Here is a 15,038-nt window from a genome sequence, read left to right as displayed (position 1 = left end):
CTTTAAACAGTGGGCAGGGGCAGGTCCCCACCCGCTCTCTCGATGCCCTCAATCAGCACAGGCTAAGGACAGTTCTACTGCCCTTTACTCCTACAATAAAAACATTTCATTACCTCCTTCCCCCCCCCCCCCCCCCCCCGCATTCAAGTGATTTGTAACCCAGCCCCAGCCAAAATCCATCACTTGAGCAACACGGCTCTGTTTGCTGGATACCTGGATAGATTAGGTGTGAATGTAAATACAATCTGGTCCTGAAGCCTACCCCCCTGCCCACCCCAGCTCATCACGAGCTGTCAGGGAGAGCTCCATTAGACTTTGCTTACAAATCATCATTTGAAATGGTTAGGCTGACCAGCATCACCGACATGAAGGCACTGACATGATCATTAAAAACAACAGCTGTAGAAGGAAGCTTGTCTGTCTTCATACTTTTCAAATCTGTGATACTTTTTCATATACAGGTATTTTATCATACCCTGCATATGCTTTTCAAGTGTGTATTGATGTTTCAATTTCAATTCAAATGTCCAAACGATCATTAAATTGGCAACACTGCATGTAATTAGTTCACAAAACTGGGGGTGGGGGGTGTTTGGAAAATTCGGAGGGGGGTAGGGAAATCCCTGCAGGGACTCCTCCATGCCCCCTCCTGGCTGGGGGATCCTTCTGGGCCCCCTCAGCGGGCGAGCCTGGGGGCGACCTGGCTCCAGGAGCACTGGGCAGAGCGGCCGGGTGACCAGAGCTGCCACAGGCCTGTATCGGCAGCGGCTGGCTGGCACGGCTGCCCCGGTCCTACCCATGACAGGTGAATTCTGCCCCGGCCACTCCTGCAGCCCTTCCCCGCCAACACAGGAACCTACCCCTAAGTGGAGCCGGTTACTGGCAGCCCCCATTTACACAGCAAACCCCAACAGGGCAAGGTCTGGAGCTGAGGGAGTTAGTGTTCCCTGGGCCCCTCCTCTCCGACCCACCCCCAAGGGCAGCTCCGCCCGGCCCCTTCCCACCAAGTGAGGGACCCTCAGCGATATCTGGGACACCCCCCTCCCCGCAGGCATGAGCCATTGTCCGGGGACGACAAGGGCCCGGCAGCCAGCACTGGGACGCCAGGGCACCAGAGACAAGGGGCTGGATCCTGGAGCCAGGAGTTTGCAGAGCAGGCCCAGTGGTGCTCTCCAGGCTGCCGGTTGCTTTGGGGTTTCGCAGCTGGGAGCGAGGGCACGGCTGGGTCCCAAGAGAGGAGCAAAGGCTGGAGCTAGCCAGGGGCACTGCAGGGAAAGGGGACCCACAGACAGCTGCAGAAATACGGCGAGGAGCCAGGGCACCCAGAGAAAGGCGGGGGGCGGGTTACTGGGGGTAGGGGGGCAGCTCGGTGTGCCGGTGCTGTGGAAAGATCCCCTTGCCCCACCCCCAGTCAGATCACTCGAGGGGGGGCGATTTTATGGGCAGCGTGGGCACCCCTCCCTCCTTCTCCGCACAGGTTGTGGCGAGCTCCTTCCCACTGGACAGCGGTGGGGGCTCTGTACCTTGGGTCCCGCCCGGGGCCCTGCACTCCGCTGCCCCGGCCCATCCCGCACTGCGACCCCGCACCCGCCCTGTGGATGAGCCGGGGCGGTGGCAAGTCTGGGACGCTGCAGAGCCGGAGGGGCCGCAGGGCAGGAGCCGGGGAGCTGCCCGGAGCAGCAGGTGCAGGCCGGGTGCCGCGCGTCGCTCTGCTGGTGGCCAAAGTTACTGGGGATGGCAGTGCTTCCCCGGCAGCCCGCCCGGCGGCCGCCCCCCAGCTCCGGCCGCCCCAGCCGCCCGGGGGGAACCAGGGCCAGTTTACGCTCCCAGAAATCAGCGGATCTGAGGCCCAGCGGGGCGGAGAGACTGGTCCAGGCGCACGCAGGGAGTCGGTGACAGAACGGAGCCCGGATCTCCTGAGTCCCAGCTCGGTGCATTAACTCCCAGGCCACCTTCCGTCCACCAGCAGCCGGGCTGGGCTCGCTGCAAGGGGAGGTACTCTCCAGAGGGGAGTCTCTCTGATCTCCGGCCTGGGACTATTTCGGAGCACTACCTGCGCCCCCCCCCCCCCGCCCCACACACAGGGTGTTTCTCTCCCCACAGCCAGTTACCAGGCCTGGAAAGGTCCCGCCCGGCCCAGAGAGAGTTGGCCTGAATGCCGCGTCCCTCGCAGGCCGGCTCGCTCGGGCAGGAACAGAGCCGTGTGGACACAGCCAGCTCCCCACTGCAACAACCGGCAGATCTGAGGCAGAGCCCCACAGGCCAGCCGCTGCCACGGGGGCCCACATGCAAACCGCCGGCCCAGGGTTACCGGGACGCAGGAAATAAGGGGCACTTAGTTAGAGGTAAACAGCAGATCCGGAGTCCCACTGCTCCCCCCACCCATCACAACCCCACCGCAAGCCGGAGACTGCTCCGGCCCCCCCGCGTTGCGGCGGGCATCAGTGACAGCGGCTGCCCCTTTCCAGGCAGGGCCCAAGGCAGCCGGGGGGATCCAGGGACCAGACTTCAGGGATGTGAGTAAGGTACAAGCCGAGACGGGGACTCCCAGCACCCACACGCTATCTCCATCAGCACAGCCATACGCCTAGGGGATTTACACACCCACCTCCAACGTGCTATCTCCATCAGAACAGCCATACGCCTAGGGGATTTACACACCCACCTCCAACGTGCTATCTCCATCAGAACAGCCATACGCCATGGGGATTTACACACCCACTTCCAACATGCTATCTCCATCAGCACAGCCATATGCCTAGGGGATTTACACACCCACCTCCAACGTGCTATCTCCATCAGAACAGCCATACGCCATGGGGATTTACACACCCACCTCCAACGTGCTATCTCCATCAGCACAGCCATATGCCTAGGGGATTTACACACCCACCTCCAACGTGCTATCTCCATCAGAACAGCCATACGCCATGGGGATTTACACACCCACCTCCCACATGCTATCTCCATCAGCACAGCCATATGCCTAGGGGATTTACACACCCACCTCCAACACGCTATCTCCATCAGCACAGCCATACGCCATGGGGATTTACACACCCACTTCCAACATGCTATCTCCATCAGCACAGCCATACGCCTAGGGGATTTACACACTGTGACGAAGTGGGCCTGTTCTTAATGTTTCCTCCGAATAGTGTTGGGGTGCCTCAGTTTCCCCTATGCAGTTCTTAAGTATCTAGGTGGTGGGGTAAGGGTGTATGATCATTGCAGAGCACTAGAGGGCAGGTGTGTGCAGGGGTCTGGACACAGAGAATGGCCGACACCCTGTTTCCTGGCAACTGATGGCCTGGGCCCTTCCCCCCTGCGTGTTACTGCTCCCCAGTCACTTACTGCAGGAAGCGCCATCCACGGGGTGCAGTACATCCCACCGCTGCCACCAGTTGTCACGGAGTCCCTGGGTGATGCTCTGGAACTGCTCCCCATGAAGCCAGTCAGGACTCTGGGGTAGTCGCCTTTCTGTGAGCAGCCTGACTTCAGGACACACAGCTCACACAGCTTCCACCTTCCTGGGTCTGGCCTTGGAGCATTCAGCATCCTCTGCCCCTCCGTGTGCTTCCCCCCAGCGAGTCCGCTCAGGCGGGGCTCCTGGGGAAGCCAGAGGGTCCTGCACCCCAACTTCGCAGTCAGACGTGACTCTCAGCCAGCCAGTAAAACAGAAGGTTTATTAGATGACAGGAACATGGTCTAAAACAGAGCTTGCAGGTGCAGAGAACGGGACCCCTCAGCTGGGTCCATTTTGGGGGGCCGTGAGCCAGACAACCACGTCTGCACTTCACTCCATGTCCCAGCCAGCCCCAAACTGAAACTCCCTCCAGCCCCTCCTCCCCTGGGCTTTGTTCCTTTCCCGGGCCAGGTGGTCACCTGATTCCTTTGTTCTCCAACCCTTTAGCTCTCACCTCGCAGGGGGGAAGGGCCCAGGCCATCAGTTGCCAGGAAACAGGGTGTCGGCCATTCTCTGTGTCCAGACCCCTGCACACACCTGCCCTCTAGGGCTCTGCAATGATCATACACCCTTACCCCACCACCTAGATACTTAAGAACTGCCTAGGGGAAACTGAGGCACCCCCACACTATTCGGAGGAAACATTAAGAACAGGCCCACTTCGTCACACACACCCACTTCCAACATGCTATCTCCAGCAGAACAGCCATATGCCTAGGGGATTTACACATCCACTTCCAACACGCTATCTCCATCAGAACAGCCATACGCCTAGGGGATTTACACACCCACTTCCAACATGCTATCTCCATCAGCACAGCCATATGCCTAGGGGATTTACACACCCACCTCCAACGTGCTATCTCCATCAGAACAGCCATACGCCATGGGGATTTACACACCCACTTCCCACATGCTATCTCCATCAGCACAGCCATATGCCTAGGGGATTTACACACCCACCTCCAACACGCTATCTCCATCAGAACAGCCATACGCCATGGGGATTTACACACCCACTTCCAACATGCTATCTCCATCAGCACAGCCATATGCCTAGGGGATTTACACACCCACCTCCAACACGCTATCTCCATCAGAACAGCCATACGCCATGGGGATTTACACACCCACTTCCAACATGCTGTCTCCATCAGCACAGCAATATTCCTAGGGGATTTAGACACACACCTCCAACATGCTATCTCCATCAGCACAGCCATATGCCTAGGGGATTTACACACCCACTTCCAACGTGCTATCTCCATCAGAACAGCCATATGCCATGGGGATTTACACACCCACTTCCACCATGCTATCTTCATCAGCACAGCCATATGCCTAGGGGATTTACACACCCACCTCCAACGTGCTATCTCCATCAGAACAGCCATACGCCATGGGGATTTACACACCCACTTCCAACATGCTATCTCCATCAGCACAGCCATATGCCATGGGGACTTACACACCCACTTCCAACGTGCTATCTCCATCAGCACAGCCATACGCCTAGGGGATTTACACACCCACCTCCCACATGCTATCTCCATCAGCACAGCCATATGCCTAGGGGATTTACACACCCACCTCCAACGTGCTATCTCCATCAGAACAGCCATACGCCATGGGGATTTACACACCCACCTCCCACATGCTATCTCCATCAGCACAGCCATATGCCTAGGGGATTTACACACCCACCTCCAACACGCTATCTCCATCAGCACAGCCATACGCCATGGGGATTTACACACCCAGTTCCAACATGCTATCTCCATCAGCACAGCCATATGCCTAGGGGATTTACACACCCACTTCCACCATGCCATCTTCATCAGCACAGCCATATGCCTAGGGGATTTACACACCCACCTCCAACGTGCTATCTCCATCAGAACAGCCATACGCCATGGGGATTTACACACCCACCTCCAACATGCTGTCTCCATCAGCACAGCCATATGCCTAGGGGATTTACACACCCACTTCGAACGTGCTATCTCCATCAGAACAGCCATATGCCTAGGGGACTTACACACCCACTTCCATCGTGCTATCTCCATCAGCACAGCCATACGCCATGGGGATTTACACACCCACCTCCAACATGCTGTCTCCATCAGCACAGCCATATGCCTAGGGGATTTACACACCCACTTCGAACGTGCTATCTCCATCAGAACAGCCATATGCCTAGGGGACTTACACACCCACTTCCAACATGCTATCTCCATCAGCACAGCCATATGCCTAGGGGATTTACACACCCACTTCCAACGTGCTATCTCCATCAGAACAGCCATACGCCATGGGGATTTACACACCCACTTCCACCATGCTATCTTCATCAGCACAGCCATATGCCTAGGGGATTTACACACCCACCTCCAACGTGCTATCTCCATCAGAACAGCCATACGCCATGGGGATTTACACACCCACTTCCAACATGCTATCTCCATCAGCACAGCCATATGCCATGGGGACTTACACACCCACTTCCAACGTGCTATCTCCATCAGCACAGCCATACGCCTAGGGGATTTACACACCCACCTCCCACATGCTATCTCCATCAGCACAGCCATATGCCTAGGGGATTTACACACCCACCTCCAACGTGCTATCTCCATCAGAACAGCCATACGCCATGGGGACTTACACACCCACCTCCCACATGCTATCTCCATCAGCACAGCCATATGCCTAGGGGATTTACACACCCACCTCCAACACGCTATCTCCATCAGCACAGCCATACGCCATGGGGATTTACACACCCAGTTCCAACATGCTATCTCCATCAGCACAGCCATATGCCTAGGGGATTTACACACCCACTTCCACCATGCCATCTTCATCAGCACAGCCATATGCCTAGGGGATTTACACACCCACCTCCAACGTGCTATCTCCATCAGAACAGCCATACGCCATGGGGATTTACACACCCACCTCCAACATGCTGTCTCCATCAGCACAGCCATATGCCTAGGGGATTTACACACCCACTTCGAACGTGCTATCTCCATCAGAACAGCCATATGCCTAGGGGACTAACACACCCACTTCCAACATGCTATCTCCATCAGCACAGCCATATGCCTAGGGGATTTAGACACACACCTCCAACACGCTATCTCCATCAGCACAGCCATATGCCTAGGGGATTTACACACCCACTTCCAACGTGCTATCTCCATCAGAACAGCCATACGCCATGGGGATTTACACACCCACTTCCACCATGCTATCTCCATCAGCACAGCCATATGCCTATGGGATTTACACACCCACCTCCAACGTGCTATCTCCATCAGAACAGCCATACGCCATGGGGATTTACACACCCACTTCCAACATGCTATCTCCATCAGCACAGCCATATGCCATGGGGACTTACACACCCACTTCCAACATGCTATCTCCATCAGCACAGCCATATGCCTCGGGGATTTACACACCCACCTCCAACGTGCTGTCTCCATCAGCACAGCCATATGCCTAGGGGATTTACACACCCACCTCCAACACACTATCTCCATCAGAACAGCCATACGCCATGGGGATTTACACACCCACTTCCAACATGCTATCTCCATCAGCACAGCCATATGCCTAGGGGATTTACACACCCACCTCCAACGTGCTGTCTCCATCAGCACAGCCATATGCCTAGGGGATTTACACACCCACTTCCAACGTGCTATCTCCATCAGAACAGCCATACGCCATGGGGATTTGCACACCCACTTCCAACATGCTATCTCCATCAGCACAGCCATATGCCTAGGGGATTTACACACCCACCTCCAACGTGCTGTCTCCATCAGAACAGCCATATGCCTAGGGGATTTACACACCCACCTCCAACATGCTATCTCCATCAGAACAGCCATACGCCATGGGGATTTACACACCCACCTCCCACATGCTATCTCCATCAGCACAGCCATATGCCTAGGGGATTTACACACCCACCTCCAACACGCTATCTCCATCAGCACAGCCATATGCCTAGGGGATTTACACACCCACCTCCAACGTGCTATCTCCATCAGAACAGCCATACGCCATGGGGATTTACACACCCACCTCCCACATGCTATCTCCATCAGCACAGCCATATGCCTAGGGGATTTACACACCCACCTCCAACACGCTATCTCCATCAGCACAGCCATACGCCATGGGGATTTACACACCCAGTTCCAACATGCTATCTCCATCAGCACAGCCATATGCCTAGGGGATTTACACACCCACTTCCAACATGCTATCTCCATCAGCACAGCCATACGCCATGGGGATTTACACACCCACTTCCAACATGCTATCTCCATCAGAACAGCCATATGCCTAGGGGATTTACACACCCACCTCCAACGTGCTATCTCCATCAGAACAGCCATATGCCTAGGGGATTTACACACCCACTTCCAACGTGCTGTCTCCATCAGCACAGCCATACGCCATGGGGATTTACACACCCACCTCCAACGTGCTATCTCCATCAGAACAGCCATACGCCATGGGGATTTACACACCCACTTCCCACATGCTATCTCCATCAGCACAGCCATATGCCTAGGGGATTTACACACCCACCTCCAACACGCTATCTCCATCAGCACAGCCATACGCCTAGGGGATTTACACACCCACCTCCCACATGCTGTCTCCATCAGCACAGCCATACGCCTAGGGGATTTACACACCCACCTCCCACATGCTGTCTCCATCAGCACAGCCATACGCCTAGGGGATTTACACACCCACCTCCAACGTGCTATCTCCATCAGAACAGCCATACGCCATGGGGATTTACACACCCACTTCCAACGTGCTATCTCCATCAGAACAGCCATACGCCATGGGGATTTACACACCCACCTCCAACGTGCTGTCTCCATCAGCACAGCCATATGCCTAGGGGATTTACACACCCACTTCCCACATGCTATCTCCATCAGCACAGCCATATGCCTAGGGGATTTACACACCCACCTCCAACGTGCTATCTCCATCAGCACAGCCATACGCCTAGGGGATTTACACACCCACCTCCAACGTGCTATCTCCATCAGAACAGCCATATGCCTAGGGGATTTACACACCCACTTCCAACATGCTATCTCCATCAGCACAGCCATATGCCTAGGGGATTTACACACCCACTTCCAACATGCTATCTCCATTAGCACAGCCATATGCCTAGGGGATTTACACACCCACTTCCAACACGCTATCTCCATCAGCACAGCCATATGCCTAGGGGATTTACACACCCACTTCCAACATGCTATCTCCATCAGCACAGCCATATGCCTAGGGGATTTACACACCCACCTCCAACACGCTATCTCCATCAGCACAGCCATACGCCATGGGGATTTACACACCCACTTCCAACACGCTATCTCCATCAGCACAGCCATATGCCTAGGGGATTTACACACCCACCTCCAACGTGCTGTCTCCATCAGAACAGCCATACGCCATGGGGATTTACACACCCACTTCCAACATGCTATCTCCATCAGCACAGCCATATGCCTAGGGGATTTACACACCCACCTCCAACACGCTATCTCCATCAGCACAGCCATACGCCATGGGGATTTACACACCCACTTCCAACATGCTATCTCCATCAGCACAGCCATATGCCTAGGGGATTTACACACCCACCTCCAACGTGCTATCTCCATCAGAACAGCCATACGCCATGGGGATTTACACACCCACTTCCAACGTGCTATCTCCATCAGAACAGCCATACGCCATGGGGATTTACACACCCACCTCCAACGTGCTGTCTCCATCAGCACAGCCATATGCCTAGGGGATTTACACACCCACTTCCCACATGCTATCTCCATCAGCACAGCCATATGCCTAGGGGATTTACACACCCACCTCCAACGTGCTATCTCCATCAGCACAGCCATACGCCTAGGGGATTTACACACCCACCTCCAACGTGCTATCTCCATCAGAACAGCCATATGTCTAGGGGATTTACACACCCACTTCCAACATGCTATCTCCATCAGCACAGCCATATGCCTAGGGGATTTACACACCCACTTCCAACATGCTATCTCCATTAGCACAGCCATATGCCTAGGGGATTTACACACCCACTTCCAACACGCTATCTCCATCAGCACAGCCATATGCCTAGGGGATTTACACACCCACTTCCAACATGCTATCTCCATCAGCACAGCCATATGCCTAGGGGATTTACACACCCACCTCCAACACGCTATCTCCATCAGCACAGCCATACGCCATGGGGATTTACACACCCACTTCCAACACGCTATCTCCATCAGCACAGCCATATGCCTAGGGGATTTACACACCCACCTCCAACGTGCTATCTCCATCAGAACAGCCATACGCCATGGGGATTTACACACCCACTTCCAACACGCTATCTCCATCAGCACAGCCATACGCCATGGGGATTTACACACCCACTTCCAACATGCTATCTCCATCAGCACAGCCATATGCCTAGGGGATTTACACACCCACCTCCAACGTGCTATCTCCATCAGCACAGCCATATGCCTCGGGGATTTACACACCCACCTCCAACGTGCTGTCTCCATCAGCACAGCCATATGCCTAGGGGATTTACACACCCACTTCCAACATGCTATCTCCATCAGCACAGCCATATGCCTAGGGGATTTACACACCCACCTCCAACACGCTATCTCCATCAGCACAGCCATACGCCATGGGGATCTGCACACACACCTCCCCCTCCATGCACACATCCTCACCTCCATTCCCTCACACATCTGCACACCCACATGGGCACACCCCAGCCATGCTCCCGGACCGCATCCATAGACACACCTTCACAACCGTGCTGTCAGGCCCACACCCCGCATGCAGCTGCACCCATGCACCCACACCTCCGCGCCCGCCCCGCCCGCCCGCCCCCGCCCCGGCAGGCCGTGTGTGGCACGCTCCCTCCCCGCCCCGCCTGCCCCGCTGCCGCTGCCATCCTCTGCCCCCGTCCTTCCCCTGCGGGCTCCTGCCCAGACGTGTCGGGACGAGGGCTCCGGGCGCCGAGGAACGCAGCGCGCGGCGCGATCCCAGGCAGAGCCGCCGCCGCAGCCCCCGTGCGAGCCCGGCCCGGCCGCTGCCCGCCGCGCTCTTCGCCAGGGGACGGTCCCAGGCGGCTGCGGGGCGCAGGGAGGCGCTGAGCCGGAGGCAGCTGGAGAAAGCGGCGGCGAGGAGGGAGCAGCTGGGGCTCCACTTGCGCCTCAGAGATCCAGGGGAGCTTGCCCTCCCCCCACAAGGAGAGACCCCCCCCCTCCCCGCGCGCCCAGCCCCAGGGACCGGAGCGCCCCGCCCGGGGCGCACAGGACGGGGAGCTCTGAGCAAAGCGAGGCAGAGTGACAAAGAGGGAAGCCAAGGGGGGGGGGCTGCGCAGGGGGGGCAGCCTGCCCCCTCATTCTGCCTCTGCCAGCGCCCTGCAGCTAGGCCCCCCTCCCCCCGCTGGAGACTTGGGTGGGGGGCGGAGGGGCAGGACCTGTCCACATGGAGCCTGGAATGAGAGCAGCTCTCCCCCCTGCAAGCAGCCAGCAGCTCCTTGGAACTTGGGTGTCCTCGTAGAGGGGGGAGCGGCCCTGCCTGGCCCATGTAGTTGGGGTTGTGTTGGGGGTGGGGGGCTATGGGCTGCCTGCGGCGAGGATGGCCCCGTCCTTCTGGGACTGTCAACCCACCAATCCAGGCGGGGGATCCCTGAGGTCCTGAATAGCAGAGGGAAGTGCAAGAAGCAGCGAGAAGAGACAAGAACCAGCAGCAGCCGGGGAAACCACCACGGGAAACCCAAAGGCCCCACCGCAAACCCGAGTCCCTGCCAAGCCCCGCACCGAGCCAGCGGGACACGAGATGGGTCTGGCCCTGCTGCCCGGGTTCTGCCCCCTGCTTCTCCTCGGCCTCTGGCTGCGAAGGTAAGAGACCTCCCGCCGCGCTCGGGCTCCCACTTCCTAAACTCGCCTGTTTTTAGCCGTGGTGGGGCCTTTAGGACCCAGGCTTGTGTCTTGGCCAATGGTCCCTCGGCAGCTGCCCTGTGCTCCCGGGAGATGAACCGCGCACCCGCACACGGGCCCTAGGAGAGGAGATGTCACTTCGGAGCCTTGTGATAATCACAGCGCCCTGTGCCTCTCCGGAATGCAACGTTTACCCAGATTGTCTCCGTTCTGTGACGGATTCGGGAGGATTATTTCCCCCGTGTGCTAACCCCCCTCCACCCCCGCCTGCTCCAGATAATCCGGGCTGCGGCTGATCGTTTCCCTTCCTAGAGATCTCCTCCGTCGTGTGGAAATTCTCCCCGCAGGGGGATTTGCTTTTCCTCGCCAGTGCCATGGAAGCCGCCTCTGCTCGGCCTTGCTTTCTGGGTCAGGCGCTGATTGGAGGACCAGCCGGGCGAGGGCCTGACTCCCGGCTCACCTCCACCGCGGCGTAAACCGGGGAGCCGCGTCCCTCGAGTTGCCCCGTGGGGAACCCCGGCGGAAGCCCGGTCAGAGCCCAGCCCCTGCCGGGCCCACCTGGACCGCAGAGCAAACCCCGGGAAGGGGGAATTGTCCGTCTGAGGTGGGGACGGTCTGCTGGCGCAGGGCTCGGAGACAGAGCCCAGCGACTCCTGTCCCGCTCCGAATCGGGTCCTCCCCGCTGCAGTATATGGAGAAAATAAGTTCAGAAGCCACCTGCTCCGTCTAAAGGTAGCGCCCCCCGGCCGGGCCGGGCTGGCTAATTGGCTCCGCTCGCCCGCCGGCAAATGACTAACAATTCAGGGCTAAGGAGGGAGTTTTGTCCAAACTGCGGCCCAGGACTCCTGGGTTCTTTCCCCAGCTCTCTCACTGCCTTGCCGGCCGAGCTGGGGCAAGTTGTGTCCCGGGGTCGGTTCTAGGGTCCCATGATTGGGGGGAGTGGGTATTTGGGGGAGCTCAGCTGTCCCTATGTAAAAAACAACCTCCCAGGAGTCGAGGGGCTAGTTGGACCCCTGGAAAATCTTGGATTCACACGTACAAGCCAGTCCATGTGGCTGCCCGGGCGGTATTTTGCTGGGGTTTATTGAACACGAAGACTCGGAGGTTAGGCCAAGCTCCGTGCCTCTGACGGTCTCCTGGGGGATTGTTTGCCTTTCCTGGCCTGGACAGAGGCGGGTTTCTGGGGGAGGTGCGGGGCGCTCACCGACCAGCCCCTGTGCACGGTGGGGTTCGGGAAACGCCTGGAGAGCCTGGCGCTGGGCCCTACAAATGGAAGCGCAGCCGGGGGGTGGTGTTAGTCCAGGCAACTCGGGGTCTGTCCGTGCATGGAGGGTTCGGCAGGTAGCGCTGCACCCCCTCCCTGGAGGGGAACGGGGCGCCCCTGTGGCCACCCCAGTGGGGTGCGGGGGCCGCTCCCTAAGGGCGGGGCCAGGAGAACCGAGCTCTTTTGGTCGTTAGGGCTCTGCTTTTCCTTTCATCCCAAATCCGAGGGAAAGAGAGACTGGGGGTGGGGAGCCGGCTGGTGCCCCACGTCGAGTTCCGGGGGGGACTCCCACCTTCCCCCCTTCGCATGCCGTGATCCTCCCCCGCCCCCCCTTTTCCGCATCCCAGGGCCACTCCAGGCGTCTTCCTTTGATCTCCCCTGATCCCCCGCCAGCTGCCAAACTTCCGGGCGGCGGGCAGGGAAGGGTTAAACCCCCCTGTCTTTTCCTCCCCTGGCTCGCTCCAGCTCCTGTTTCTGGGCTGGCTTTTTTTCTTTTTTCCCTTTCCTCTCCTTCACGCAGAATGTGTTGACGCCGGGACGTGTATTAATTAAAGCCGCAGCAGCCGGTGACCCGCGGGCCTTTCACCGTGAAATCCTGTTTAAACCCACTTAGTCCGGGGGGGCGGGGGGAGCGAGGCAGCAGCGCCAGGGGATCAGAGAAGAGGATGACAGCGGCGGCACGTGATTTCCAGCCGCCCTGGCACGCCCCCCCCGCCCATTGGATTGGGGCGGGCGGGCCTGGGGGGAGAGGGTGAAGCGAAGGAAGAATAGGGGCAGCAGACCTGGGAGTCAGGGACGGGGGGGGCTGGGGAGGGCTGGAAGCCTCTTTGCTCGGGACATGTCCAGCTGGACTCTGCTGCAGGACTGATCCTGATCTGACAGGCGGGTGCAAATCCGGAGTGACTCCGACTCAGGGTCAGGACTTGGGGAGCTCCCTGCTCTGGTTGTTAAGGTCGCTCCCGCTCCCCTAGCGGGGTCACTCCGGATTGGCGCTGGAGCAGGCTGAATTCCGAGCCTGGCCCCGCGGCACTGAAGGGGAGAAAGGGCCTGGCTTTAGCCCCTGAGTGTAAAACGGCGTCCAGGGGAACAAGCCTGGCCTGGCTGACAGTCCTGATGGGAGACACCCCCCGCCCCCGACCCCCGATGAATTACAGCCAGAGCAGGTAGCAGCCAGCGCCCCTCCAAGCAAGTCCCGCCTCCCTACAGCGCTCCAGTCACCTGGGTGGCAGCCGCCCCCGGCTGCGGGGGGCTCGGCGGGGCGCTTGGCCTTGGAAGATGCCGGAGCTCTGGGGCTCTTCTCTGCCTTTGGCGAATCCTAGAGAAGGCCCGAGTGGAGCGGCAGAGCGGGTAGCTCTGCGGCAGGTTCAGAGGGACCCTCCGAAGGGAGGAGCGGAGAGCCCGGTGCCAGGCCTGACTCGGACAGACCCTGGGAGCTGGGCCCAAATGAGGAGCTGGGGGTCTGGTCCCTAGCTATGAAGGGGCGAGGCTGTGCTGTCCCTACTGGACTTTCTGACCATGCCCCTCTCAGACCCTGAAATTAAACGAGGTGGGGAGGGCGGCCTGGTCCCTGGTGCCAGCGACAGGCCCAGGCCCACTCCGGTGGGCCTGGAAGTGCCGACCTGGGAGCCCCACGCCGAGGAGCGGCTGAAATGGGAACTGGCCACAGCCTGGGAACACAGCGCCCAACGTGACCGAAGAGGAACAAGCCAGCCCGGGCCAGGCCCGACACTTCCCAGCGGGTGCCAGAGAGCCAGCGGAGAGTCGCCGGGCAGAGCCCAGCTTGACTTTCAGATCCCTGGCAAGAGGGTCTAGGGCACAGAAGCCGCCGCGGGGTGGAACGTGAGGTTCTGCCCCGGATCGCCAGTGGGGAGTGAGACAGCAGCCAACGGGCTGGGCTCCGGGCTCACCTTTCCTGCAGCTCGCACACCTGGCTGGGCTGCAACATGGGCACCTGTCCCCACTCCGCGCACCGGCGCCCCACAGCCCAGGGCTCGGTCCTTGTCTTCAAGGTGCTCCAGGGGTCCGGGCTGGAGACCCGCGCAGAGCTCTGCTCCTCGGGCCCCACGGGACGTTCCGCTTTCGGGGGGAACAGAGCATCCTTAGGGCTGGACCCTGACTGAGGGAGGAAGGACCATCCCAAACCTCCCAGCCCCTGCTCCCCATGCCAGGGGCACATCTCTGGCTGACACAGAGCCCTGGAGGTGTTAGAAAACCCAACCCGACCACAACGCACACCCCGGCATGCACAGCTCCCCGTCCGGGGGAGGGCGAGAGAGAGAGAGAA

General features: G+C 58.6%; 1 protein-coding gene across 1 annotated transcript in view; it reads left to right on the top strand.

Moving 5' to 3' along the window:
* The first annotated feature begins 10,709 nt into the window (after positions 1–10,709).
* Positions 10,710–15,038, top strand: part of WNT10A (Wnt family member 10A) — a 51,778-nt gene continuing 47,449 nt past the window's right edge. Inside the window, exon 1 of the mRNA XM_073304881.1 lies at positions 10,710–11,451. Coding sequence (XP_073160982.1) covers positions 11,390–11,451 — 62 coding nt within the window. The 5' untranslated portion in view covers positions 10,710–11,389. The remainder of the gene's footprint in view (positions 11,452–15,038) is intronic.

Source organism: Lepidochelys kempii, chromosome 11 (assembly GCF_965140265.1).
Source record: "Lepidochelys kempii isolate rLepKem1 chromosome 11, rLepKem1.hap2, whole genome shotgun sequence".
Taxonomy (NCBI): Eukaryota; Metazoa; Chordata; order Testudines; family Cheloniidae; genus Lepidochelys; species Lepidochelys kempii.
Note: the sequence above shows the minus strand (reverse complement) of the source record. Positions and strands in the feature narration are given on the sequence as shown.